Source organism: Saccopteryx bilineata, chromosome 5, assembly GCF_036850765.1.
Source record: "Saccopteryx bilineata isolate mSacBil1 chromosome 5, mSacBil1_pri_phased_curated, whole genome shotgun sequence".
NCBI classification, from domain to species: domain Eukaryota; kingdom Metazoa; phylum Chordata; class Mammalia; order Chiroptera; family Emballonuridae; genus Saccopteryx; species Saccopteryx bilineata.
Window position 1 is genome coordinate 111,150,387 of NC_089494.1, and position 26,806 is coordinate 111,177,192.

General features: G+C 33.0%; 1 protein-coding gene across 4 annotated transcripts in view; it reads left to right on the plus strand.

Moving 5' to 3' along the window:
- DPP10 (dipeptidyl peptidase like 10) overlaps positions 1 to 26,806 on the plus strand; it is a 713,505-nt gene that overhangs the window by 644,176 nt on the left and 42,523 nt on the right. For all 4 annotated transcript variants that reach the window (XM_066280442.1, XM_066280446.1, XM_066280443.1 and 1 more), the window contains exons 13-15: positions 4,406 to 4,513; positions 23,507 to 23,598; positions 23,986 to 24,033. In XM_066280442.1, the coding sequence (XP_066136539.1) occupies positions 4,406 to 4,513; positions 23,507 to 23,598; positions 23,986 to 24,033 (248 nt within the window). The remainder of the gene's footprint in view (positions 1 to 4,405; positions 4,514 to 23,506; positions 23,599 to 23,985; positions 24,034 to 26,806) is intronic.

The following is a 26,806-nucleotide window of genomic DNA, read 5'->3' on the forward strand; positions in this document are numbered from 1 at the left end:
TATTGTCTATTCCCTCCTGAGTTGTCACACAGATGTATGGTTTCAGTTACTGCCCATATACTGAAACCTCCAAATGAGTTACTCTAAGCAACTCAGTTCTCTGATTTCTGAAACATCCACTTTTATGACTGTCATCTCCTCTTCAGTCTATAAAAGTCACTGCACACTCCACAGATCCAAATTGAACACATCTCTTTACTAGTCAGTCATGTGCCTTCTGATCATACGAGTCAAGGACAGAGTTATCCATCCAGCTATTAAGATCATAATTCTAGTATTTATTTTGAACTCTTCCTCATTCTTATCGGCATATATTCATCACCACATGATTTTACTTTCAAAGCTCTCATGTCAATTTACTTTTTCTACAGTTCGCAAACACCGTATGGGATCCAGCCACAGTACTCCAGCTCCTCCTGAGCTGGCACACACTCAACACCTGAGGCACCTGCCAATCTGTTCTCCATCCTGAAAGGCTGGCTGAGTGACCTTTTCTTTTTTAGATTTTTTTTATTTATTCATTTTAGAGAGAAGAAAGAGAAAGAGAGAGAGAGAGAAGGGAGAGAGAAGGGGGGAGGGGCAGGAAACATCAACTCTCATATGTGCCTTGACCAGGAAGCCAGGGTTTCAAACTGGCAACCTCAGCATTCCAGGTCAACACTCCATCCACTGAGCCACCACAGGTCAGGCCTGAGTGACCTTTTTGAAATACATATTTGATCACTACCCACATCATCCTCATACTTCACTCTCACAATTAATACAATTATCGTCTCTCCTTTTGTCCACAGATAAACAGCAACCTTTTTAAATGATCTGTAAGAGATTAAATTGAAAGCATTTTCAGTTTTGTGCCATATCATTCTTTTAATTGTTTTTCTTCATTCTAAGAACATTAGCTGTCATATTCACAAGGCCATTGTATGACTGCTTTCTTCTAAATGGAAGTCCCTCAACTACTTTCTTATGTGAACCTGCTCATTTTGCAAACTTCACCTTTAATCACCTGCTTAAGAATTTACCTCCTCCAATCACCCTAACCGAATTGCATCCCTCAATACAAGTTACTTTAAAGTCAAATGTAATTTCTGTTAATACTTATACAGTTATTTCTGGGATTTTTTTACTGAGTTCATAAGAACAGAAAAGATACTCATTTGTTGTTCTCCATTGTAAACCTGGTGCCTAATATAGTCTGGTTATAAGAAAAGCTCCATCAATGTTTGCTGAATAAATAAATTGTCTAAGAAGGACTGTAAATAGTCTACACTTTGCTCAGTTCAATTATAGGCATATTGGCATATGTATCTATTATCTATCTATCAATCATCTAGCTATATTAATATAAATTATTTATTATTAGTCTGTGTGCAAAATGAATTTGGGAAAAAGAACGCTCATAAAATTAATTTAAGTACTGGCCTTGCTGGATAACTCGGTTGGTTAGAGCATTGTCCTGCAGCAGAGAGGTTTGATTCCTGGTTAGAGCACATACAGAAACAGCTTAGTGTTTCTGTCTCTCTCCTTTCTTCTCTCTCTAAAATTAATAAATAAAAATTTTTAATTAAATACTGAAAATTAAAACAATAATATATGGATATTGATGTATTCTGAATTGTCCTCCATTATTAAACCTTTTTTTTTCTATACTTTTTATTGCCAGTGACATTCATAATAGTCTAACATACATCAACATAATACATATTCCTTTGGTATTATGTTACCTACATTTTATTTATTTTTTAATCATTTAAAAATGTTTTCAATTATAGCTGATATATAATATATTAGTTTCAGGTGTACTACATTTTAAATTCCAATATTATGAATATTTAAGAAACCAGTCATTAACCATTCAGTAAAAAAAGGCAGGTAGTGTTTTGTCACAGTTGAATTTTTCTCCAGAAGCTCTAAGGAAATTTTATGAAATGCTTAGAATTTGATGAAATTTAAAGATGAGAAAGGTAGTAGTCATGTACAGTCAGCATATATTTATTCCCAGTCAATAGGAAGAGCAGGGAAAAGTGGGTGTATTTGCCCTAGCTTCAAGAGACTTACTAGTTGGGATAACCAGTACAAAGCCCATTTTGTTAGGGATAAAATTTTGGTATCCCCAATTCATTGCCCTGTGTCATAAACACCGGTTTGCCTAAGGTCATGAGAATGGACAGTGAAATTGGCTCCATTTCCTTAATTTCATTGTAAAAGAGGGTTCTGCCTAGAGTAATATTTTTATAGCCAGACATTGTTCTAGTGCTGAAGGTTTTTTAACCCAACTATACCCTTAAGATTATAGTCCTCATCTGTTCCTTTACTGAATCATTTCTAAGACACCAGATTTGGGGGACTACTGTAAAAAAGAAGAATGCTCAGATTCTCATAATATAAAAAAGCAGTTTGTTTTTGAAGCAAAACACAAATAGAGAATGTTGCGTAATGAAGCAGCTAATAGATTGGACTAAATGTGATAGATTGAGTGATATATTTTTTTTCCTGTTGTACACATGAATTTAGCTACTCAATTATAAGTTGGGCACCTACTGTGTCCTAGGCAATAGAGCTAAGAAGACAAAATTGCAAACTTTAATTATTACTTGCCTAGTGAAAGAAGTCAACCATATAACAGAGTGCACTGCAGGCCATGAAGAGATGAATACAGGGTACTTTCTAGAATCTCTAAAAAGAAATTTCTTAACTAAAAGAGAATCTTGAACTGAGGAAATCTGGAAATAGTTTTTGTTTTGTGCATTTAAGCAAAAAATGAGTAAGATCTAGGGGAAAAAATGACAAAAAGGTCAAACCCCAAGTGCAAAGGCAAAAAGAATATCCAAAAGGAGAAAGAGATGGAACATAAAGAATTATTGATTCTCTCATAGTTGAAAGATGTGATTTACACAGTCAAGTGTCTTTTCAGTATTTGTAATGTACCCAGCAATGCAGTTTTCCATCATTAAATTGTATATTACTTCAGAGTTTTAAATTATTTAAATATAAATATATTATCTTATATTTTCATGAAGGTTCATGAAGTAGACAAGTAAAATATTATTCTATATTTTTTATCAATGGATGTTTTACTAATAAAGTTAGAATCAGATTCTTGATTATGAAAAGTTATTTATTTATTCAGTAAATAGTTATTAAGCACAATTTATGATCGTCACTGTCTCAGGGTTCTGAAGATATAGCAATGAAGAATAGAAGGTTCATGCATCATGGAGCTCATATTCTATAGGAATACTAAATACATATACACACATACATTCTTATACAAAAAAATAAATATTGAATACATACATAATATACAATATGTTGAATTTTTAGGCACTATGGAAAAAAATAAAAAGTAAGTGAAAGAGGATGAGAGATAAATATAGAGTTGGATGATCTGGCTTCCTTAATCACTCTTTAGACAGAGTAATCAGGAAGCGCCTCTCTGATAAGTCCATGTAGAGCACTGATATGAAAGAAAAGAGAAAGAACCAGACAAGGGGAAATAGTAGTTCAAAGGCGCTGAAGCAGAAACAGCCACAATGAGGAATCAGGAGAATGGAAGAAGTTGAGATGAGATAAAGTGTAGAATCAGATCATCTAGAAGGGCTTGAAAGTTATTTAAAGACCTAGAGAGGTAATTGTATAAAAACCTTTCTGTATACCATATGTATAACCACTCTCAATAACCCAACAAAAAAGAATGCAATGTTTTGTCAGGTAAATCCATATTCTTAATGTTTCCCCTGGAGCAAGAGAAACAATCTGTATGTTTAGTTTCTCTTGTTTAAATATTGAAAATAATTCTATTGATTTAATGTGCCACTAGAGTTTAATTTAAAAGTCATCAACTAGACATTTGTGTTTGTGTATTTGTGGAAGGGTGAGCAGTGAGGATAGGACATATGAATTAAATGTTTTTCAACAGATTCCTCCCAATTTCTGATTATTGTATTTTTAATAAATTTATGCTTACATCAAGTAAGTAGAGTAGCTGAGTGACTTTAGAAAAATAAATATTTAGTTATAATTTTTTAAAAAATTAAAAACATTTTGATAAACTGATGATGTTTCTATTTTCTTTATTTTTAAGGATAAATTGCTAAATGTGATATTTTATTGAAAGATATAAAAGTCCTTTTCTGAGCTTTTTAACTGACTTTAATTTACTTTTAAATGATTCCTATCTAGTATTTAAGAAAGTTCCCCATCTTTTCCATCATTTAAAAACACGCATACACACAATGCATTGAATCCACTTAAAAATATTATTTTACACTTTTTAAAATAATTTTATCATTTTCAAACTAATTCTAAATAAATAGTTGGTTTAATCCCTGCATGAATTAGCAATAGTTTGCAGCACAAATTTCATATGCCATTCTGAGATTGTTATATCTCCTCTGTATTATAGAATGAAGAGCCTGTGTTTTCTAGAGATGGCAGCAAATTCTTTATGACAGTTCCTGTTAAGCAAGGGGGCCGTGGAGAATTTCACCACATTGCTATGTTCCTCATCCAGGTAAGTGCTCCTTCTGTGGTTTGGTTTCATTCATGTTCATGAATCCTGATTCCATAGCATTCTGAATCAACAGTTAATGCCTGAAAGTCCAGCTATATATCATCTCGGGCACACTTTAGGAAAATAAATCTTCATTCTTAGCCATAATTCAAGCTGTGATTTCCCGCAAAAGAGTCTCAACATTCAAAAAAATTTAGTGAGCTACTACATATGTGTGCTATGAGTTGAGGGCCTTGGAATATAGAATTTAATAAATGAAAAGTTCTTTCAAGGACTGTAAATAATCTAGAGATTTTTGTTATTGTTGTTCATTCAAAAATTTTATATTACCTATTTTGTGCAAGAAAGATTTGCAAGGTATTATAAAAGTTTAAATTACTTGAAGGAACATAAATGTTTATGGAAATTGAATAATCGAATAAAACATGGTATGCCTACACAAGGAAATGTAGTGCAGAGTTATATTCTTATGGACTTTCTGATAAAAAGAGGGCAAAATGTTATTTTTTTCTAAACTTCAAATTAATATTAATAGTTTATACAGTTTATCTACTTATAGAAAAAAATCAGTGAATTAACAAGTGGTAGTTTAAATATGACAAGGTTAATAAGTTAATCTCATTGCGACTTACAAATATTCATGAAAAATCAATTCCTTTTAAATTCATATAAATTAATAGTATAGTCTCATAGTTAAAAGACAGTTTATAAAGATAAAGCATTGTGGATGAATTGGAATCTTCTATAAGAGTACAAACCAGCCAAGAATTAATTTCATACCTACAAATATAAATATCAATATGGCAAAAGGTCCTCAAGCAAACTGAATACTTTTATGTTCTTACATCTTCAAGTCTTGTGCATATTCTCAACCTTTTATCATAATATATATATATATATAGTGCAGTTCAGTGTCTTGAATTCTCAAAATCTTGTGTTAATAGCTTAAAATTAAATGCTTTTCCAAGGTCTAGACTAACAAAATAATTATCATTTTAAAGTTTAATTTTAAGAAAAGCTGAAATAAACAATTTGGAACATATACAATTTCCAGAGTAGATATGTAGATTATTTTTCATAGTATATCATTAAGTTTGAAAAATAGGTTGTAGATTAATATATAATGTGATATTATTTATGTTCTAAATAAATTTATATTATAAATATATTTATATAAGAATAAAAATTATGGTGACTCAATATCCAACCATTAAAAGATTATGTCAGATGGGAGGGAATAAGGAAACATTTTATTTGAACTGGAGTAAGCTTCACTAGCAAATTGCTTTACCTGGTTAACTTTTACCAATTACTGGTAATAATAATAATGTTATTATAAATACCAGGGTGATATTTGGCCTAAAAAAATAAATCACACTTTCTAAATCTTACAACTGACTATGACATCTTGAATTTTTTTTAGCAAGGGATAGAGAGAAACGGGAAGACATTGCGACGAGAAGCATCAACTCGTAGTTACATCACTTTTTTTAGTTGTTCACTGATTGATTCTCACATGTGCCTTGACTGGGGGGCTAAAGTCGAGCCAGGGACCCCTTGCTCAAGCCAGTGACCTCTAGGCTTAAGCCAATGACCATCCCATGCTCAAGCTGCAACCCTGTGCTCAAACCTGATTAGCCTGTGCTCAAGCTGGCGTCTTCTTGAATTTTTAAATCCCAATATTTTATATGTAAGAAGCTTTCTAAAAGCCCAGGTTGTCAAAATTACATAGAAATTGTGACAATATTGAGATGTAGTGAAGGATAAGGAAAGATGCATCTTTATACTATATGCAACTCCAAGATACACAACCTACTTAACAACATATGAAGAGAAATAATGTCTTTTCAAGAGTGTGAAACTGGGGAAGCTGATAATATTGGCATGTAGGAATTGAAATATTTATGCCCCTAACAGAAGTTTCTTTGGAAGTCTTAGGAAGAAATACCTTCTGTAGTCCAATCAAACCATGCCGACACTCTGTCTAACTCATTATGTCGGAAATGTTCAGACTACTTCATAGAACAGATGGGTTATTTTTTCTTCTCTATGAAAATTAAAACAAAGCTTTCATTGAAGTCAAAACATTTTTATCTATTTTGGTTGCAGTTCAGAGAATTTGTGCTTTGCATCATTGAGAAATAAACATGACTGAGTCATTATTTAGGGATATTTTGGCAATATTGTTAAAATTAATATACTCTGTTAATGAGTCAGAAGTTAATGCTTAGGTGAATACATGTTATTTCTAATTTTACACACACACATGCATGTATGCACAATTTCTGAAAATTGTTTGAATCCCTTCCCTCAATTTTTTTAATAGCTAAAAAAAGCTCTTTTTTGAATTGAATTTGATTACCACATTGAATATATTGCATACAATTTGTAAAATTCTAAACAATATAATCTGAACAAAGTAAAATCAAGCAGTCTTACCACCATGCACTTGCACACTGTCATTCAATTGGTTTATATATTTTGTCTTTTTCAAAATAAAAATATATCATTTTCTATTAAAGATTATAATCAAAGCACATGTCTATATTTGTAACATTTAAAAAATAATTTATGAACATTTCATTGCATTATTTACTTATAATCTTTATATTCAATATTACTCTTAAATGTGATTTTAATGGTTGTTTAAACATTCTATCAAGTAAATATACTATACTATATCTAAATGAATTTATTTAATCATTATTAAATTTTTCTAACATTTTAATATCTTATTTAGATAGAAACATTCTTATACATAAATACTTATTTCTATTTATAATAATTTCCACAAAATATATTTATAGATGCCAAAATATACTTAGACAAAGCATAGTTGTAGATATGCATTTGCTTAGCTTTTGAAATGATGCAGTTTGGCTTTCTAAGTATGTTATAATAATGTACAATCTAAAGAATAATGCATACCAACATTGATGAATTTTGTCCTCTCTTCTTTCTCTTGACATATTAGAAAATTCCACTTAAAATTGATGTGTCCAGAATGTGAGAAATGACAGGAAGAGAACTTGGCAGTTGGCAGTCAGGAAGACTACCTTGTTGCTTAGCTATAAGTACTTCACATTTAGCTATATTGAGAGCTTTCCAGAATATATTCATAAGTTAGAAGTATCTTACTAAATAAAACTAGTAAAATTTTGCCAACATTTTGCTTTCTTACACAATCAGTAAGTAGATTAAAACCATTAATTACAGACCAAAATTTCTTTCAGGCTATTTTCACTATACCAAGTGGTGGTTTTCATTACTTTCAATTAAATATGTGTGAGCAGAATTTGTGAGCATTTTATCTACTTTTATATATTTCATAAAGATAACATTAATAATAATTAAATTGACTTCAAAAAATCTATACAGCTAAATTAATTGTTCTTCTAAGTATACAATACTAATATCAGTTTATGTAATTCCTGAATCAAACAATAAATAATCCAAAACTTCTTTAACCTCAAACATTAAACTTTTTATTATTTAGGATATTTTCCCACTTTGTTCCCATCCATTGCATTCTTATGTAGATCTCTAATTTCTGAATTTCCTTATCTGAAATGATTGCATGCTACATGCTGCAATGTAGGCCACAGTTAGGAGAAAGGTTTTTTTTTTTTTCTAAGACATGGCCACCTTTATTCTCAAATATGGGATAAGAAAAAATGCTCCAATCTTGCTAAGTGGTTCCTATTCATAAGCATAAGCATTGCCCTGTCATCTTCCCAAATTGTGTTAAGTGAAAAATTATGCATGTTGACGAATCCGTAATCCATTCACTTTGTCTATGCAGTACCAAGTTTTGGTCATGATTACAGACGATTTCACATGAAACAATTTTGAATGACATTATTCATTACAAATACTGTAGAAAATAGCATGCCCCCAGTCCATAATTCTATGCCTAATCAACCCAATACAATTTTTTATTAAATTTCACTGCTGTATCTGATTAGGACATTGTCTGAAAACAATTAGCTCACCTGATTGTGATGACTAGACAATAGATTAAGCATGCTATTTTGAAGCACTACAATATTTTCCTTATCTAGAAGCACTAAAATTTAAACGGAAAATAAGGAATTTGAATGAACTATGTGATGAGATAAATCATATTGTTGTTAAATTTATTGATATCAATAAAAATTCCAGTTTGTAAATATAAATATAAAATTAATATTTAACTTTAGTAAGATAAAATCTGTGCCGATTGAAAGAGGTGAGTCTGATGTCTAACATCACAAATAAAAATACTCTCTGTGTATCCTAGATTTTCAGCCTTTCTTTGGAATGAATGAAATAATTAATTTCATTGCTGTTTATTCTAAAACTAAAAGTGAAATGTGAGTTCAATTTAAAGTATGTTGCCCATTGTCCATATTTAAAATCCACTATGGTTTTATATTCATAATTAGTGTTTCTTTGCAAATACATTAATATAATAAATATTATGGTAGCAAAGAAAGAATTATTTGAAGAAAAATTACTGTGTTTTCCTATTTTGTTAAATTATCTTGCCTGTGGTTGTATATCTTCTGAACGTGGATGGAAAACAAATTGAGGTACAGATATCTCTTTATAAAGATTGTCTGGTCCGTTAATATTTATTTTGAATTTAGTGATTATCTACCATATTCAAATTGATATTGAGATTATATACCAGAGTTCAGACCAAACTTAAATGCTTAATTCTATGAAATAATCCCTGTATAATAATGGAAAATATATTGAGTCTAAGTATAACTATATGACTATAAATAGTAGTCAACACCAGGTGAGCAAGGCAGTTACTAATGTTTGAAGTAATTTCTGAAAGCCGTATGGTTGTTAAAATGGATTTCAGCAAGAGTTCTTTTAGTTCTAGACCTGGAAGCATGCAATTTTTATCTTAGATGCCTCACTGAAGTGAATGCTACACAAATTTTATTCTTGCAAACATTGTGTTCAGACATTTTTAAAGCATTAGATTTTTCTCATGATCACTTTTAATGTAGCCACTACTCTATGTTTAAAACACACACACACACACACACACAAATTTCTTGAAAAACAGAAAATTTAATCAATCACGAAATCTGTGAACCAAAAGCATCTCCTGATATGTGCAAATATTGAGTAAGTTTTACTTTTTAACATTTTGAGATACTTTTTATCTTGAAATTGGGCACAAAAGATGCATTGAAACCTTGAGATAATAGTATTAAAAGTAGGATACATAAATGAGTAAACGGAAAAATCCAGCAGGATGTTGTCTTGTGGGAATTCGATAATGATACGGGTGACTTCCAAACTCCATGCTCCTTTGGGAAGTTCCTGTCTCAGAGAAGTCTCAAAAATTCTGTTTCATCTTTGCATTTATACTTTTATTAAGTAAATATGTGTAAAATGCTATAATACATCAGAAAGTATTTAAAAGTTAAAATAATCATACATTTTTTGTTGACCTTAAACAGCAAGATGTTTAAAGTAAAAAATAGACAATTTAAGGAGATGGCAAAATACAGATTTGTACCAAGACATTGAGAACGTTTTGAAGAAAATTTCTAATACTACATTTAGATAGTAGAAAATAAAGTGTTATTTTAATTTCTGCTTCCAGCAGCATAGGAAAATAAATAATATAATAAAACTTTCCAATGTCAAAAACACTAGATTTTAGATATGTTTATATCAAAAATTCATTTGAAATGTTACTCACTATTGGATTTCATTCTCTGAGGCAATGCAATTGAAGGAAAGGTGTGAGACGTGCAATCATAGAATTGAATGATCTAGAAAGCATAGATAAAATAAAGATGTTTGGCAAAGTAAATAATTGGTTCTTAGTAAAAACTAAAAATAAACCTAGTATCTGTCAAGGTTAATTTAAAAAATGAGCAAGATTCCAAAATGTAGGTAATGGGAAGGAGGAAGTATATATTTTACATTTTAAAGTAAACACTATGAATAACTAATGTCAACAAACTTGAAAATTTGAATGAAATAGATAAATTGTAGAAAAAAATGACAAATCTGATTTAAGAAACAGATAATCTGAATTGTCTCCTAATATAAAGGAAATAGAATCAGTGTTTAAGCATTTCTTCATATCAGATACAGGTAGGTTTTTAAGGTATGTTCTGCCAAATATTCAAGACGCACATACAATTCTCTGGAAATCTATTCAGAAAAGAGGAAAAGATAAAATATTTTTCAATACATTTTATAACTCAGCTATTATCTTGTAACAAAACCAAATAAAGACAGTATGAGACTTGACAATTACATATAAACTAAAAACTCCTAAACCAAATATTGGCAAATCTAATTTTTTGGTGGATTGAAAAATTTATTGCTATTTTTCACATAGAAGTGCTAAATTGAATAACATTTAAGTATTGATAATATAATTCACAACATTTGCATTTACATGAAAAAATTAGTCATTCTAATAGATACAGAGACAGGATCCAATGAATTCAGTAAAATCCATATTCAAAGTCTTTAGAAATTTCAGAATAAAAGCATTGCCTTTTAGGTGAGGAAGGCAGTCACCAAAAACTTATCTAACATAGAATAAGTTATAGGAAACAAAAACATTCATTTTAAAATATCAACATTGGGACAAGGAATCAAAATAAAATAGGTTGTGCACAAAAATCATAAAATATATGACAGTTTATTTTTTAAATTACTACCTAAGAACAAGAGAAGAAAAACTTGATAGAGTTTTCTCTTAGAATATCATTGCAAAGAGAAATGTGAAAACTAGCAATAGAAATTGAAGACATTCCTAAGGAAAAAAAATATTAACTATCAAAATATTGTACATAAATGCACTCCTGTGGTATCATCTTATGGTGCACTTTGGAGTACTGTTTCTTAGAGTATTATAATAATACTCCTTAGAGATACTGCTCCTTAGGGCGCTAGGAATAGAACTCTTGTGAGCCACCTAATTATTCACCATCCTTACACATCTATATGTTGGAAAACCCAAGATATTGATAAATATCAAAATATGGCAGACAACAGAATACAAACTTAATATATGAGGAAAACAAAAAATAAGAATAAAAAATATTCAATAGATAAATATACTTCCCTCCCCCCACCCCCAACAAAGCCCCCAAAAGCTGTGAAATAGAAGAATAAGGTAACATTGTACTCCAAAAAGAATTATGGCTGTGCTGGGTTCAATCTCTAGTCAGGGCACCCAGAAGAAATGACCATCTACTTCTCTTCCCCTCCCTCTCCTCCTTCTCTCTCTCTTCCTCTCTTGCAGCAGTGGCATGATTGTTTTGAGTATCGGCTCTGGGCACTGAGGATAGCTTGGCTGATTTGAGCATTGGCCCCAGATGGGGGCTGCAGGATGGATCCTGGTCAGGGAACATGTGGGAGTCTGTCTCTCTATCTCCCCTCCTCTCACTTAAAAAAAAAATAAAGTAAATTAAAATAAAATGACAATAAATACAGATCTATCAACAATTATTTTAAATGCAAGTAGATTAATTGATTCATTTAAAAAAATGCTGTCTATAACAGACTCGCTTCAAATCGAAAGACACACACAGACTGAAAGGGAAGGGATGAAAAATGATATTTTGTAAAAATGGAAACTAAAAAAGGAGGAATGGATAGCAGTACTTGTACCAGACAAAATAAATTTTAAAATAAAGGCTATAACCAGAGACAATGAAGAACGTAACAATTCCACTTTTTGGTATCTATCTGAGAAATCCCAAAGCACTAAATCGAAAAGACTTATATATCCCTATGTTCTCTACAGCCTTTTTCACAATAATCAAAATATGGAAGCAACCTAAGTGTCCATCAATAGCTGAAAGGATATATATACATACATATATATATGTATATATATATATAAATAATGAAATATGACAAAGCCATAAAAACATATGAAATCTTACCATCTATAACAACATAGATAGAACTAAAAGCTACATAGCTAAGTAAAATATTATAATTCAGGCAAGAAAGACAAATACCATCTGATTTCCCTTTTGTAAAATATAAAAATCAAAATAAATACAGACTCAGAAATACAGAGAATAGGATGGACGTTGGGGGATGGGTGAAAAAGGTGAAAGGGTTAAGAAGTACAAATTGGTGTTTACAGAATAGTCATGGGGATGTACAGTACGCCATAGAGAAAATAGTCCATAATATTTTAATAACTATGTGTGGTGTCAGATGGGTACTAGATTTATTATAGGTTCATTTCATTACATATATGTCTAAATCACTGGGTTGTATACCTGAAACTAATATAATATTGTATGTCAACTGTAATTGAAAAATGAGAAATTACTTAAAACTACCCATAACCCAATAACAGCAAACCAGAACACAAAAATGTTTGAGAAACAAAAGATAACTTTAGAGGTGGGTAAGAGCATTATTAAAGTTATTAATATAAAGACAACATGTAGAACTAAAATGAAAACCTAACCCTAGATTTTAAAATACTTTAAAAGTTATTAAAAGCCTGCCTAGGGAAACAACTCATTAAACATAAAGTACATGATAAATAGAAATATGTTAGTTTTAAAATAGGTATTCGTCAAACCAATAAGTGTAAGTTGGGCTATATTAAATTTTTAACTATACTTTTAGATTAGCTCATGAAACAATACAATTTAGTCTTACGTGCAAAGTACACATATAAAACAAACTGATCCCAAGAGGCTAAAATCTTGATACCAGACAAGAGCGCTTTCATTCACCAAAGTCAGCAGGAGACCCAGAGAAGATACTTCATAATGCTCAAGATAATAAGCTACAAAGAAGATAACACTGGGAAAAATATCCATATCTAGTACCCCAGGTAGTGCAGTAATCACCTTCACAAAGCATAAATGCACTGAAATTGCTTTAAATCAAATTTTTAAAAGTTAATTTTAGAGAGAGAGGGAGAGAAAAACATAGATTCATTGTTCCATTTACTAATGTATTCATTGGTTGATTCTTGTATGTGCCTTGACTGGGGATCTAACTGCAATCTTGGTGTATCAAAACAATGCTCTAACCAACTAGGCTACTTGGCCAGGCCTCAAAAACTAGTTAAACACATGAAACCTTATTTTGCCATTCTTAGTCCAAATAAATCAACTGGACAAAAAATTAAATGAAGCTATAAATGTAGCATAATTTATATAAAAACACCCTCATGTATATCTGTATATATCCAAATAAGAAGTAATATATAACCTTTTTAAGTGTGTGTAGAATATTGACAAAAGTTGAGTATGCATTAGGTCATCGAATAGGCTTTTTTTATACAAATTACAAATTATATGAAAGCATGCTTTAATCACCATGTAACTAACTTAGAAATCAGTAATATATTTTTAAATGAGTTTCCAACTAGAAACTTTTAAAAAGTAAATCCAATTAAACAAATTCTTGAAGAATACAACCAAAAATTGCGAAATGTCCAAAATAACTCTACAAACTTGCAAATGGAAGAATGAAATTAAATGCATTGAATTCCCTATTCAAATAGCCATATAATTATTAGCAAAAGACCAGCGTAAATAAAAAAGAAACAAATTTGAATCAGAAATGAAGTAGGTTATAAACAGAAAAATGTGGAACTAATAAATAATAAAATGTTTATTTTTTGAAAACACAAATGAATTGGGGCAAGGGAGAGAAACATATGCTAACCCAATGAAGGAAAAAAAGAAGATAAACAAACATACAAAATTAGAAAATAAGGGGGTGGGGGGAGGGGAGGGGCACAAAGAAAACCAGATAGAAGGTGACAGAAGACAATTTGACTTTGGATGAGGGGTATGCAACATAATCAAATGTCAAAATAATCTGGAGATGTTTTCTCTGAACATATGTACCTTGATTTATCAATGTCACCCCATTAAAATTAATTTTAAAAATTAGAAAATGGCTAGTGGGAAATTAAGCAAAGGACATTTTAATAGATCACAAGAGAATATTTTGCAGAGGTCTCTGCCATTTAATTTGAAATTTTAAATAGTTTCATGAGAAAATACACTTAGCCGAAACTGTCTCCAGGGGAGATAGAGAACTTAAACAGACTAATGGCATAGAAGAAATAGAATGTTACAAAAAACGTCACCACAAAGGAGCACTAAGTCCACCTGATTTCATAGGGAAAAGTAACCAGACTTTCAGGTAATGCCAACACAATTTAAATTGTCCTATAGCATGGATTTTTTAATATTTGCCTTTTTAAAAATTCAAAGCTAATTATAATAATTGATGAATAGTTTCTTAATATGATCAAACATTTACACCTCAACCAAAAGCCAAATTAGTGACATTCCCTTTAGAGTCAGGAACAAAAAGGGTGCATGCTACTTTCTCTTCTATGTAATATTATTTTGGAGGTATTAGTCAATTTAAATTCAATAAGCATTAACAGCCAGCCATAAGATTTGGAAAAATACTTAGTGAGATGGTAAGATAAATATTCAGCATACAGAAGTCAGTAGTTTTCATATGTGCAAACAATAACCAAATAGAAGTTATAGTGAAAGGTATAATAATACGGATGTTAAGAAAATCGGTAACGAAAGTTGTGTGCGTTGAGACATGAATAGACAGAGACGAGTGGAGGAGACGCATAGTACAGAAGTGGACTGAGGTACACCTGGAAATTTAATATGGAATAAAAATGGCATTTCCAAACCACTCGGGGAAAATGAAAATTTTATAAAATAGTGTTGCTGAAACTGAATATCTGTTAGAAAAAGAAAAGAGTAGTTCCATACTACCACTGTAACTCTAAAATGATCAAAGCTCTAGTTTAAAAAAATAAAACCTTTCATGTCCTCAGAGAAAAACATCAGTAAATTCTTTTTATCTTAGCCTAAACAAAGCCTTTTAAACTATACATCAACACCTAGTAAAAGTAAAAGAATATTTATTAAATCTGATTATGTAAGGGTTAGATTTGGGGGGGGAAATAGGACTATAATCAATGTAAACATAAAATGATAAACCAAGACAACATGTGTTCACCTTATATCTCACATAAATGGCTAGAAAGCCAAAAAGGGCTGCTTACAAATCAATAAGACCAAAACACACACAAAAAGCTGATAGCATAGACAAACATTGACAGAGTTAGTTAAAACAACTATACAAATGGAATGTTACATATATGTTATATTGAATATATATATTATATTTCTATATAATATGTCTACATTATATATATATATGATGCTCAACATTTTTTTAAACAAGTGCAAAATAAAATTACACCAACACACTTGTCACAAGTTTCACTGGAAGCCAACTGTGAAATGAAGACTGCAGTACAATTATTACAGAGAAGATCAATGACTTTGGAAAGGAGGGGAAAGAAGCAAGATTGGGGAGAAGTAACCTACAGTGTCATCTGATGAAGGGCTCAGGTGATCTCACAGAATGTTCTGGATTGGGATGACCCTTCAGAAAAGTCCCAAGCTATGGCAAGAAGGCCAGGTTTCTATGCTCCAATATTGATGAGGCTGTCTTGGGAGTAGGGCTGCCTTTCCAAACAGGTATGAATCTAGGTGAGGCCATTTTACTCAATTTAAGCAATTCCCAAGACTAACAACTGAGGGCCTTCTTCCACTGCTGGCCACTAACAAAGTAGGCCCTTCCTTTCAGAAGGCTGTTCTGGTTGGCACCATTTCTTACCTATCAGATTGGCAAAAATTTAAACCCTGAACAAATTCTGTAACATGTTTATGGAACAACACATACCTTATATATTGCTGGTAGATGTGCAAAATGATAACTTCCATTATGGAGGACTATATTCTGAAAATATTCTCCTATGCACTAAAGAATAAACACACACATACACAGGGTTAATCACTACAGCATTATTTGACATGTACATTACTGAAGGCTAGTTGAATTAATTATGGTATATCTACACAATGAAAAAACTATGTAATAAAAAGATGGCAGATCTATAATGAATATTGAGCATGTCCCACACTCTCTAGTTTCTATGTATATGTGTAATTAGGCTTATACTTATATTTATAATAATCAAATATTAATTTATAGTTATAAAAATTCCCCCTCAAGAAGAAATATATTTTTATATATTATGATTGAAAATTAGATAAGACCAAGACTTCTGTCAGTACCTAAATGTAAATCAAACTGATCTGAATTTTAGTTGAAGATTTACTACAAACCCAAATACATGCAATGTATACATACAGAAAGAGAAAGCATGGAAATCTTTTATCTGTCTACCTGTCTACCTACCTACCTACCTATTTACCTATCACCATCTATCTATCTGTATCCTCTGAAAAGTCTCAGAACTAATAACATTAGAGTAACAGTGAACACACCTAACTCCAAATTTTAATATCTAAATACCATAATCCCCATAGACAAAAACTCCTTGGATTAATGATTGATTATAGTTATGAGACAAAGAAAGTAAAAATCTTTTTCAAACATCTTATTGTGCAGAAAACAAAGACATGCTCAAAGCCTAACATAATTATGTTCAAAGAATAGAGGTATTGAATTGAAGGAGTTCCCACTAACCAGATTTTGACAATTCAATTAACTTAAACAATAACAGTAATGGAAAATAATATTTAAAATGTTTTAAGTCTATAGTAATATATGAAGGGAGAGAGAATTAACATAAGTGAGGAGAAAAAGTAGGGTAAACTATTTTATGGAAGAAAGCTACTTAATATAAAATGGATATTAGAATTAGAAAATCACTTTGAAATAATTATTTAGGGAAAGGTCATAAGTGAATGTCAAAACTACTGAGTGAAAAGTTCATGGAGAGAAAGCTGTTTATATAGCATACAAGTATTTTTCTTGTTTTTATTATAAGACATGGCAAAAATATACTTTTTTAACAAATGTATCTCACAGTTTTAAAAGTAGCATTGTCATGAGTGGGAAGACCTACTTACTTGCATGCTTCCTCATATGAAACAGAAGAGGTATTCAATCATCTGTACATATCATATTCTTGACTAAAATGTTCAGCTAATTTAAATGACAAGAAAGCAATCGGATAAATTCAAAATGCTAGATACTCTCTAACACTGGTTTTTAACTTTTGCCACCTCATGGTATATATAAACTAATTATTAAAATTCTGTGGCACACCCAAAAATATATTTTCTTGCCTATCTGACAGAGAATTGGTATAATTTTGATTCATTAACACTAGACAGTTATTGCTGTGTTGGCTGTTGACGTTATTTTTAATTTGACAGTCTAAGGGGAAAAGAGTTAGTGTCCTTGACTACATAGTCAGGTATTACATGTTTTAAAAATTCTTGTGGCACACTGGTTGAAAATCGTTGGTTTATAAGATCACTGGACCAAGAGGCTAAAACATGGTCAATGTTGTAGAAATAAAAAAGCTGGGGTTAACTGTCTTACTCTAAAAGAAATAACAAATTAAATTAAATATATAAACCTTGATTGAATTCCATATTTTAAATATACACATAAATTGCATATATATTTTTAATGTGTAACTTTAAATACTATATATGTATATATATAAAGTTATTTGGGCTACTTGGAGAAGTGGAAAATAATGTATAGACTGTATATTTAGTGGTAATAATATGAATATTCGTAGGTGTGATATGCAATTTACCTATAGGAGGAAGTATTTTTTAATTGGTTTTAATTTATTGTGTTTACATAGATTCTAGTGTTGCCCCGAATGCATTCCCCTCTCCCGTATTTCCCTCAACATCTCCTTTGCCCCCCTCCTCGTAACATCATCCCCCCTTCCCTTCAGGTTTATCCCATCCTGTCATCCCCTTTCCCTCTGTCCTCTTTTCCTCTGGTCCCTTTGATCTCTCCTCTGTCTCAATACCTCTCCTCAGTTCACATTGTTCATTTGATGCCTAAAATGAGCGAGGTCATATGATATTTTTCTTTATCTGCCTGGCTTACTTCACTTAACATAATAGTTTCTATGTCCATCCATGTTGTTGCAAAAGGCAAGATTTCCTTCTTTTTCATGGCCCCATAGTATTTCATTGTATATATGTACCACTGCCTTTTTTTTTTTTCAGAGACAGAGAGTCAGAGAGAGGGATAGACAGGCAGAAACAGAGAGATGAGAAGCATCAATCATTAGTTTTTTGTTGCACGTTGCGACTCCTTAGTTGTTCATTGATTGCTTTCTCATATGTGCCTTGACCATGGGCCTTCAGCAGACTGAGTAACCCCTTGCTGGAGCCAGCGACCCTGGGTCAAAGCTGGTGAGTTTTTTGCTCAAGCCAGATGAGCCCACGCTTAAGCTGGCGACCTTGGGGTCTCTAACCTGGGTCCTTCCACATCCCAGTCCAACGCTCTATCCACTGCATCACTGATTGGTCAGGCTGTACCACAGCTTTTTAATCTGCTTGTCCACCGATGGACACATGGGCTATTTCCAGATCTTTGTTATTGTGAACAATGCTGCCATAAACATGGGAGTGCATTTCTCCTTTTGAAACAGTGCTAAGGTGTTCTTGGCATATATTCCTAAAAGTGGGATAGCTGGGTCACAAGGCAGTTCAATTTTTAATTTTTTGAGGAATCTCTATACTGTTTTTCCACAGTAGCTGCACCAGTCTGCATTCCCACCTGCAGTGCAGGAGGGTTCCCTTTACTCCACATCATTGCCAGCACTTATTCTGTGTTATTTTGTTAATGAGCGTCATTCTGACCGGTATAAAGTGATATCTCATTGTGGTTTTAATTTACATTTCTCTAATGATTAGTGATGTTGAGCATTTTTTCATATGCCTATTGGCCATCTGTATGTCCTTTTTGGAAAAGGTTCTAATTCATTTCTTTTGCCCATTTTTTGATTGGATAGTTTATCTTCCTGATGTTGAGTTTTACAAGTTTGTTATAGATTTTGGTTATTAACCCCTTATCAGAAGTATTGTCGAATATGTTCTCGCATTGTATGGTTTGTCTTTTTGTTCTGTTCTTATTGTCTTTAGCTGTGCAAAAACTTTTCATTTTGATATAGTCCCATTTGTTTATCCTGTCTTTTATTTCACTAGCCCATGGAGATAAATCAGCAAATATATTGCTGCGAGAGATGTTGGAGAGCTTACTGCCTATGTTTCCTTTTAAGATGTTTATGGTTTCATGGATTACATTTAAGTCTTTTATCCATTTTGAGTTCATTTTTGTGAATGGTGTAAGTTGATGGTCTAGTTTCATTTTTTTGCAGGTAGCTGTCCAATTTTCCCAACACCATTTATTAAAGAGGCTGTCTTTACTCCATTGTATGCTCTTACCTCCTTTGTCAAATATCAGTTGTCCAAAAAGCTGTGGGTTTATTTCTGGGTTCTCTGTTCTGTTCCATTGATCTATATGCCTGTTCTTATGCCAGTACCAGGCTGTTTTGAGTACAATAGTATATAACATGATATTGGGAAGTGTGATGCCTCCCGCTTTATTCTTTGTCTTCAAGATTGCTGAGGCTATTCATATTCTTTTATGGTTCCATATAAATTTTTGGAATATGTGTTCTATATCTTTGAAGTATGTCATTGGTATTTTAATTGGTATTGCATTGAATTTATAAATTGCTTTGGGTAATATAGACATTTTAATGATGTTTATTCTTCCTAACGATGAGCATGGTTTATGCTTCCACTTGTTTGTATCTTCCTTCATTTTTTTTTATCAATGTTTTACAATTTTCTGAGTATAAGTCTTTAATTTCCTCAGTTAAATTTACTTCTAGGTACTTTATTTTTTTTTTGGTTGAAATAGTGAAGGGGACTGATTCCTCAATTTCTCTTTCTGACAGTTCATTGCTGGTGTATAAAAATGCCTCTGATTTCTGAGTATTAATTTTGTATCCTGCCACATTGCTGAATTCATTTATCAGGTCCAGTAGTTTTTGGACTGAGACTTTAGGGTTTTCTATATACAATATCATATCATCTGCAAATAATGACAGTTTTACTTCTTCTTTTCCAATTTGGATGCCTTTTATTTCTTCTTCTTGTCTGATTGCTGTGGCTAGGACTTCTAGTACTATATTGATTAAGAGTGGTGAAAGGAAGGGGGCACCCCTGCCTTGTTCCTGATATTAAAGAGATTGTTTTTAATTTTTGCCCATTGAGTAAGATATTGGCTGTGGGTTTGTCATAGATGGCCTTTATCATGTTGAGGTATGTTCCCTGTATTCCCACTTTGCTGAGAGTTTTGATCATAAATGGTTGCTGGATTTTATCAAATGCTTTTTCTGCATCTATTGAAATTAGCATGTGGTTTTTCTCTTTCCTTTTGTATATATGATCAATCACATTGATGGATTTGTGAATATTGTATCAGCCTTGCCTCCCCAGAATAAATCCCACTTGATCATGATGTACAATTTTTTTCATATATTGCTGGATCTGGTTTGCTAATATTTTGTTGAGGATTTTAGCATCTAAATTCATCAGGGTTATTGGCCTATAATTTTCTTTCTTTGTCTTGTCTTTGCCTGGTTTTGGAATCAGAATAATGCTCGCCTCATAAAAGGAACTTGGAAGTCTTCCTTCCTCTTGAATTATTTGAAATAGCTTGAGAAGGATAGGAGTTAGTTCATCTTTGAATATTTGGTAGAATTCACATGTGAAGCCATCTGGCCCTGAGCTTTTGTTTGTTGGGAGTTTTTTGATAACTGTTTCGATCTCATTTGTTGTAATCGGTCTGTTAGGTTTCTGATACTTCCAAATTGATTTTTAAAAGATTATATGTTTCAAGAAATTTGTCCAGCTTGACCTGTTTTGGTGCAGTGGATAAAGCATTGACCTGGAATGCTGAGGTTGCCAGTTTGAAACCCTGGGCTTGACTGGTCAATGTACATATGGGAGTTGATGCTTCCCACTCCTCCCCCCTTCTCTCTCCCTTTCTCTCTCTCTCTCTAAAAATGAATAAATAAAATCTAAAAAACAAAAAGAAAAAAAGAAATATGTCCATTTCATTTAGGTTGTTTAATTTTTGGGGATACAGTTCTTCATAGTATTTTCTTACATTCCTTTTTATTTCTGTTGTGTCAGTTGTTATTTCTCCACTCTCATTTCTAATTATATTTATTTGAGTCCTCTCTTTTTTTTTCTTGGTGAGTCAGGCCCCCTTTGCTGGTATTGCTGGTTCCAGGGGTAATATTCACTTTAGATTTGGGGGTGACTCACCCCAGGGGTTAGGGTGGCTGTCCCTCAAAGTATTTCTCCCTGTGCCTCCTAGATTACACTCTCTTCTTGCTACTCCAGTCCTCTCAACTCTCCCAGAGTCCCATGTTAGTGGTTGTGAAAGAGGTTTTCTGTGTGGTCCCCTTAAGAGGCATCCTGGGTCTGAGAAATCTGTCTCTTTCTCACAAACAGTATCCTGACTTGGTTCACAGCTAAACACTGACCATACGCTTCTTCTAGGCTCTGTGGCTACAGGCTGGGGCTTTTTTCCTGGGGCTCAGGACCCTCCTCTTTTCGCTAAACTCACTTCCCACCACATGAGTCCCTGTGGGCCGCCATTCACTCCAGGGAGCTGGGCAACCCTCTCCACATTTCCACTTTTCCTACCAGTCTCAGTTTGGCTTCTTCGGTGTTCCTTGGTTGAAGAGTCCTCTTAGTTTTGTCCAAAGTTGGTTTTTCCAGATGATGATTCTTAAAATTAAGTTGTAATCCATTTTGGTTCTGGGAGGTGGTAGTTGGTATGTCTGCCTACTGCATCACCATCTTGCCGCCCTCTGAGGAAGTATTTTTAATCTTGAGAGATGTATATTAAAAGTATTTAATGCTGAAATAGCCTGATATTTACTGCTAACTTCCAAATGATTCAGCAAACAAAAAAATAAGGGAGAGCAGATAATGAAAATGTTGAACGATCTAAGTAATCATTGTGTTAATACTTAAGTACTATTCATTCAGCCTTTTTTGTAGCTTTGAATATTTTCTCAATAATAAGAAAACACATGAGATACAATTTCATACTCATTAGTTTGACAAAAAAATAAATAACATGATGAAATTAACTGTTGATGAGGAATTGAGAAAGACGTGGATCAGCAGACACCTGCATTGCTAGTAGATTATGACTTTGGAAAATATTTTGTCACTATCTAGCTAAATAGAAGACATGTATATTCTCTAAGCAATCCCACTTCTTGTTGTTTGTCTCAAGAAAACCCTGCCATGACCATCAAGAGACATTAATAAAAGTGTTCATAAGCAGCTAACTTTCAAAAGCAACAATTTGGAGCCACTTAAATGTGAAAAAAACAGGTTAATCCTGCTATGTTTATACAATAGAATACCATATACCAGTGAAAGTAAACTATGGCTACAAGCATCAACCTGGATGAATCTCAGAAACAAAAGCATTGATTGAAAATAGAAAATCTTGTGCCTGACCTGTGGTGGCTCAGTGGATAGAGTCAACCTGGAGTGCTAAAGTTGCTGATTGGAAACGCTGAGCTTGCCTGGTCAAGGCACCTAGGGGAGCTGATGCTTCCTGCTCCTTTCCATTCTCTCTCTCTTTCTCTCTCTCATTTCTAAAATGAAAAAAAAAAACATAGCAAATCTTTTAGTGATGTAGATGGTATAAAGACTGAAAGTATACAACCCTTAGTATTTATTTGGAATGAAGTTTGTTCTGAAATGTTTAATTTAAGGCTGTACAAACTATGGGCTGTACACAGCTGCCAGTAGTTTAAATGAGATTTATCAAAGTCTTGTCTGGACCTGTTGCCCAGATGACATCCTATGACCATATGATGCACAGGGGATCTTCACTTAGAGGTCTTCTCAGTGGTTTACCTACAGCATAAGAATAAAGGCACTGTGTTCCCTTGGTCTGTGTTTGTATAAATGTGTGTGCATTATTGAGATGGCAAATACAAAACTGAATGTTAATTGAGAATTAAAGTGACACGGGCAGTTACTACTTTTGTGTTGACCAGAGAGATTTTTAAAATCAATATATTTTTTTATTTCTATGCAGAGTAAAAGTGAGCAAATTACTGTGCGGCATCTAACCTCAGGAAACTGGGAGGTGATCAAGATCCTGGCATATGATGAAACATCTCAAAAAATGTGAGCATTTTTGGTTCTATAGTCAGATTGGAAGTCAGAGTGGTCAACTGCTGTATTTTCTGCCAGATTTATGATTCACCAACCATGATCCTAGTCTGAATAACTTGCCCACGTATCAACCTTTTCCTTAAAGACTCTATCTTTCACCCAGAAACTTACTCAGACACACACACACACGCACGCACACACACACGCAGACTGATTGAGAGAAATCATGAAAAATGGTGGTAATATCTTAAGAAAAAAATATATTTCCCAAGTGAATCAAAATCCTGTCATTAAATAATAGAAAACCTCTTCTATCTTCTCGACAGTATAAAAGATCGAGTGATAACAGGATGAGGAAACTGATTTGTGCCTGACGCTTGTGTTTTCTTTCCTGGGCAGTTACTTTCTGAGCACCGAGTCTTCTCCCAGAGCGAGGCAGCTGTACAGGTGAGCAGTGCAAGTGTCTCTACACTGGTTCGTTTCTCGGTGGCCAGCTACACAGCTTAATGATGGGATGGGAAAATAGGGAGGTTTTTTTGACATGACGAGGGAAGGGCTAACTCTGTGAGACAAGACCTAATGCGGTTGATCCAGTCCCTCAGCTCTGACCTTTGTGACCCTCAGGTGTTAGAAGTGGTGTGGAGGTCATCTGGCATTTCCTTTATCTTTTTTTTCCTTACTTGCTTTTACAGTTTCAAAATATCTTTTTATTGTTGTTTTTGAGGCTTGCTCTCCTGACTACCCGTACCACATGCTTGCACATATTTTCTCCCGTGGCCTTTGCTTCTCCTAAGCCTCAGTTTGAATAAGTGCATGAATATTATGCACATATAGTTCATTTCTGAACAAAAGAGAAGCACTGTGAACATTTAGTAGATTAAATCAAGTTGGAGTTTCTCCTCCCCCATAGTGTGTACAATTCATTATGTCTTTTATTAAAGCCAGTAATACTTGTTTATTAAAACTAACAATTAATGGGGACTAATTAATTGCCAATTTTTCCAGATTGAAAGTTATATTCATAAAAGGGACTTCAGGTCATACCTATTTAGTATTAAAATGTCTCCTCACTCAGAAAGCTTTCAGCAAGACCTCACAAGAATGACTTGTTTTTGTCTGGCAAACAACTTACTAGTTCTGGACTTTATATATACTTCCTAATTTCCATTTCATAGTTTTCAAGTGTCAAATGGTCATGGCATATTCTCACGGGAAATTCATCATTTTGAAGAAGTGTCACCACTGATTCTTACCATGTAGCCTAGGCTTTGCTTTGTACGTGTTTAAAGTGCCCTAACTCCAAGTCACCCATATACTCTTATTTATGGATAAGTTGCTTTTATCTGAAGCAAGCCTCTCTTTTTTTTTAACTACCCTTCCAATTTGTCATTTTCATATTCCTTGTCTTTTCTTTGAGAGTTTGGAACCCATATTCTCAACCCTAATGACTTCCAAAGGAAGAACAGCTGTTTATTTAAAGACACTGCTTTGTACTTTGGTTTAGAAGTCTTGATTAATGTACTGGTCTCTTTTTTATTTTTTATTTTTGGATACATGAAGCATATCTTTCTTGAAACTTATACAATCATTGATATTAGCAGTTAAGAACAACCCTTTAAGATGTGGAAATACTTGGCCAATGTTTTATTTTGCTCACTTTATATAAGTCTTAAAGGAAAATTAGTGTCAGAAGATTAGACCTGGCCAGGTTAAGCCAATGGAACTCGTTCAATTGCTCTTCCCTATATTAGCCTAGTGATTTGAATCACAATGACTGCTTAGATTTGTGTTTTTGACTTATCTCTTTAGTAACTAAGGCAGATAAGTCCATGTGTCTGCGACTAGTGCTAGCATAGCAGGCTTTGCTATAAAGATTATGTAGTGCCAATAAATCCCCCTTAAATAGCTTGTCAAATGCCTGTTGGCTTGGCTGTGATATAATGTTAGTGTTTCATCCAGAAAACTCAATCAATGTCTTGTCCAGGCCATAAAAATAATCATTGGCTGACAATTTATGGGATTAGGTACCCCTGTAGAATCAGAACTGCTACTGTATTCAGTGTTACAATATTTTTCTCAAAATTTGCATTTCTTATTTCAATGATTTTATCATATAAAGAGTGAGAAAATACTGACATAAACCTCTAGAAGACTTGGATCTGAAAAGTTACATGGAGTAGAGGGAGTAAAGGTTTTAAATTTTAGTTATGTCCCTAAATACCTGAGTGTAAATAATCCATTCTTAATCTGTCTGTGGTGATGGTTGCATGGCATTGTGAATATAATCAATGACTGAACTATATACTTAAAAATGTTTAGAATGGCAAATGTTGTGATACACACACACACACCGTAATGAGGAAACTGGCTAATGTGTTTAAGTGCCTAGTGTGTCTTAATTGCCCTTAGTAGTAAAGGAAAATTTTGGATTGTAATGAGCTCAGGGTGTTTCCAATATGAAATTGTGACTATGTGAACTGTCCTTAATTGCTTCTGATGCTTCAGATGCCCATGGACAGCCCTGGCCCTAGCCCCATGCCTGCAGTACATTGCACATCAAAGTCAGCATGCCTGTGATTTCATTTCCAAATGTGTAGCCTAAATCATGTTTTGTTTCAAAATGAAATTGAGAATATTTTCTCAAATCAACTTTTATTAAAAATATCAACAGTGCTTTGTCAGCACTGATAATTTATGATTGAGCTCTATTTTGCAAAATGAATGATTCTAGATATGAAAATTTAACCTTGGTGATATATCTTAGCCTCTGTTTGTAAAATGAAGAGATGGTTGGTTTTCTTTTTACTTATCTCCCTGATGTCTCAAAGTATGTATGACTGTTAACATTACATATATTACCATATCAAAATAACTTTATAAAATATTTAGTGCAAGTATTTAGTGGGGAAAATTTGGCACTAATATCAAATTCTAATGTTTAGAATGTTGCATTGAATAAATAATAAGCTTGGTTTTTTTGTGTGACTTGTGAAAATAGTTATTAGATTTTTATTTCTATTTTTTATTTTTTTTGTATTTTTCTGAAGCTGGAAACGAGGAGAGACAGTCAGACAGACTCCCGCATGCGCCCGACCGGGATCCACCCGGCACGCCCACCAAGGGCGACGCTCTGCCCACCAGGGGGCGATGCTCTGCCCCTCCGGGGCATCGCTCTGCTGCGACCAGAGCCACTCTAGCGCCTGGGGCAGAGGCCAAGGAA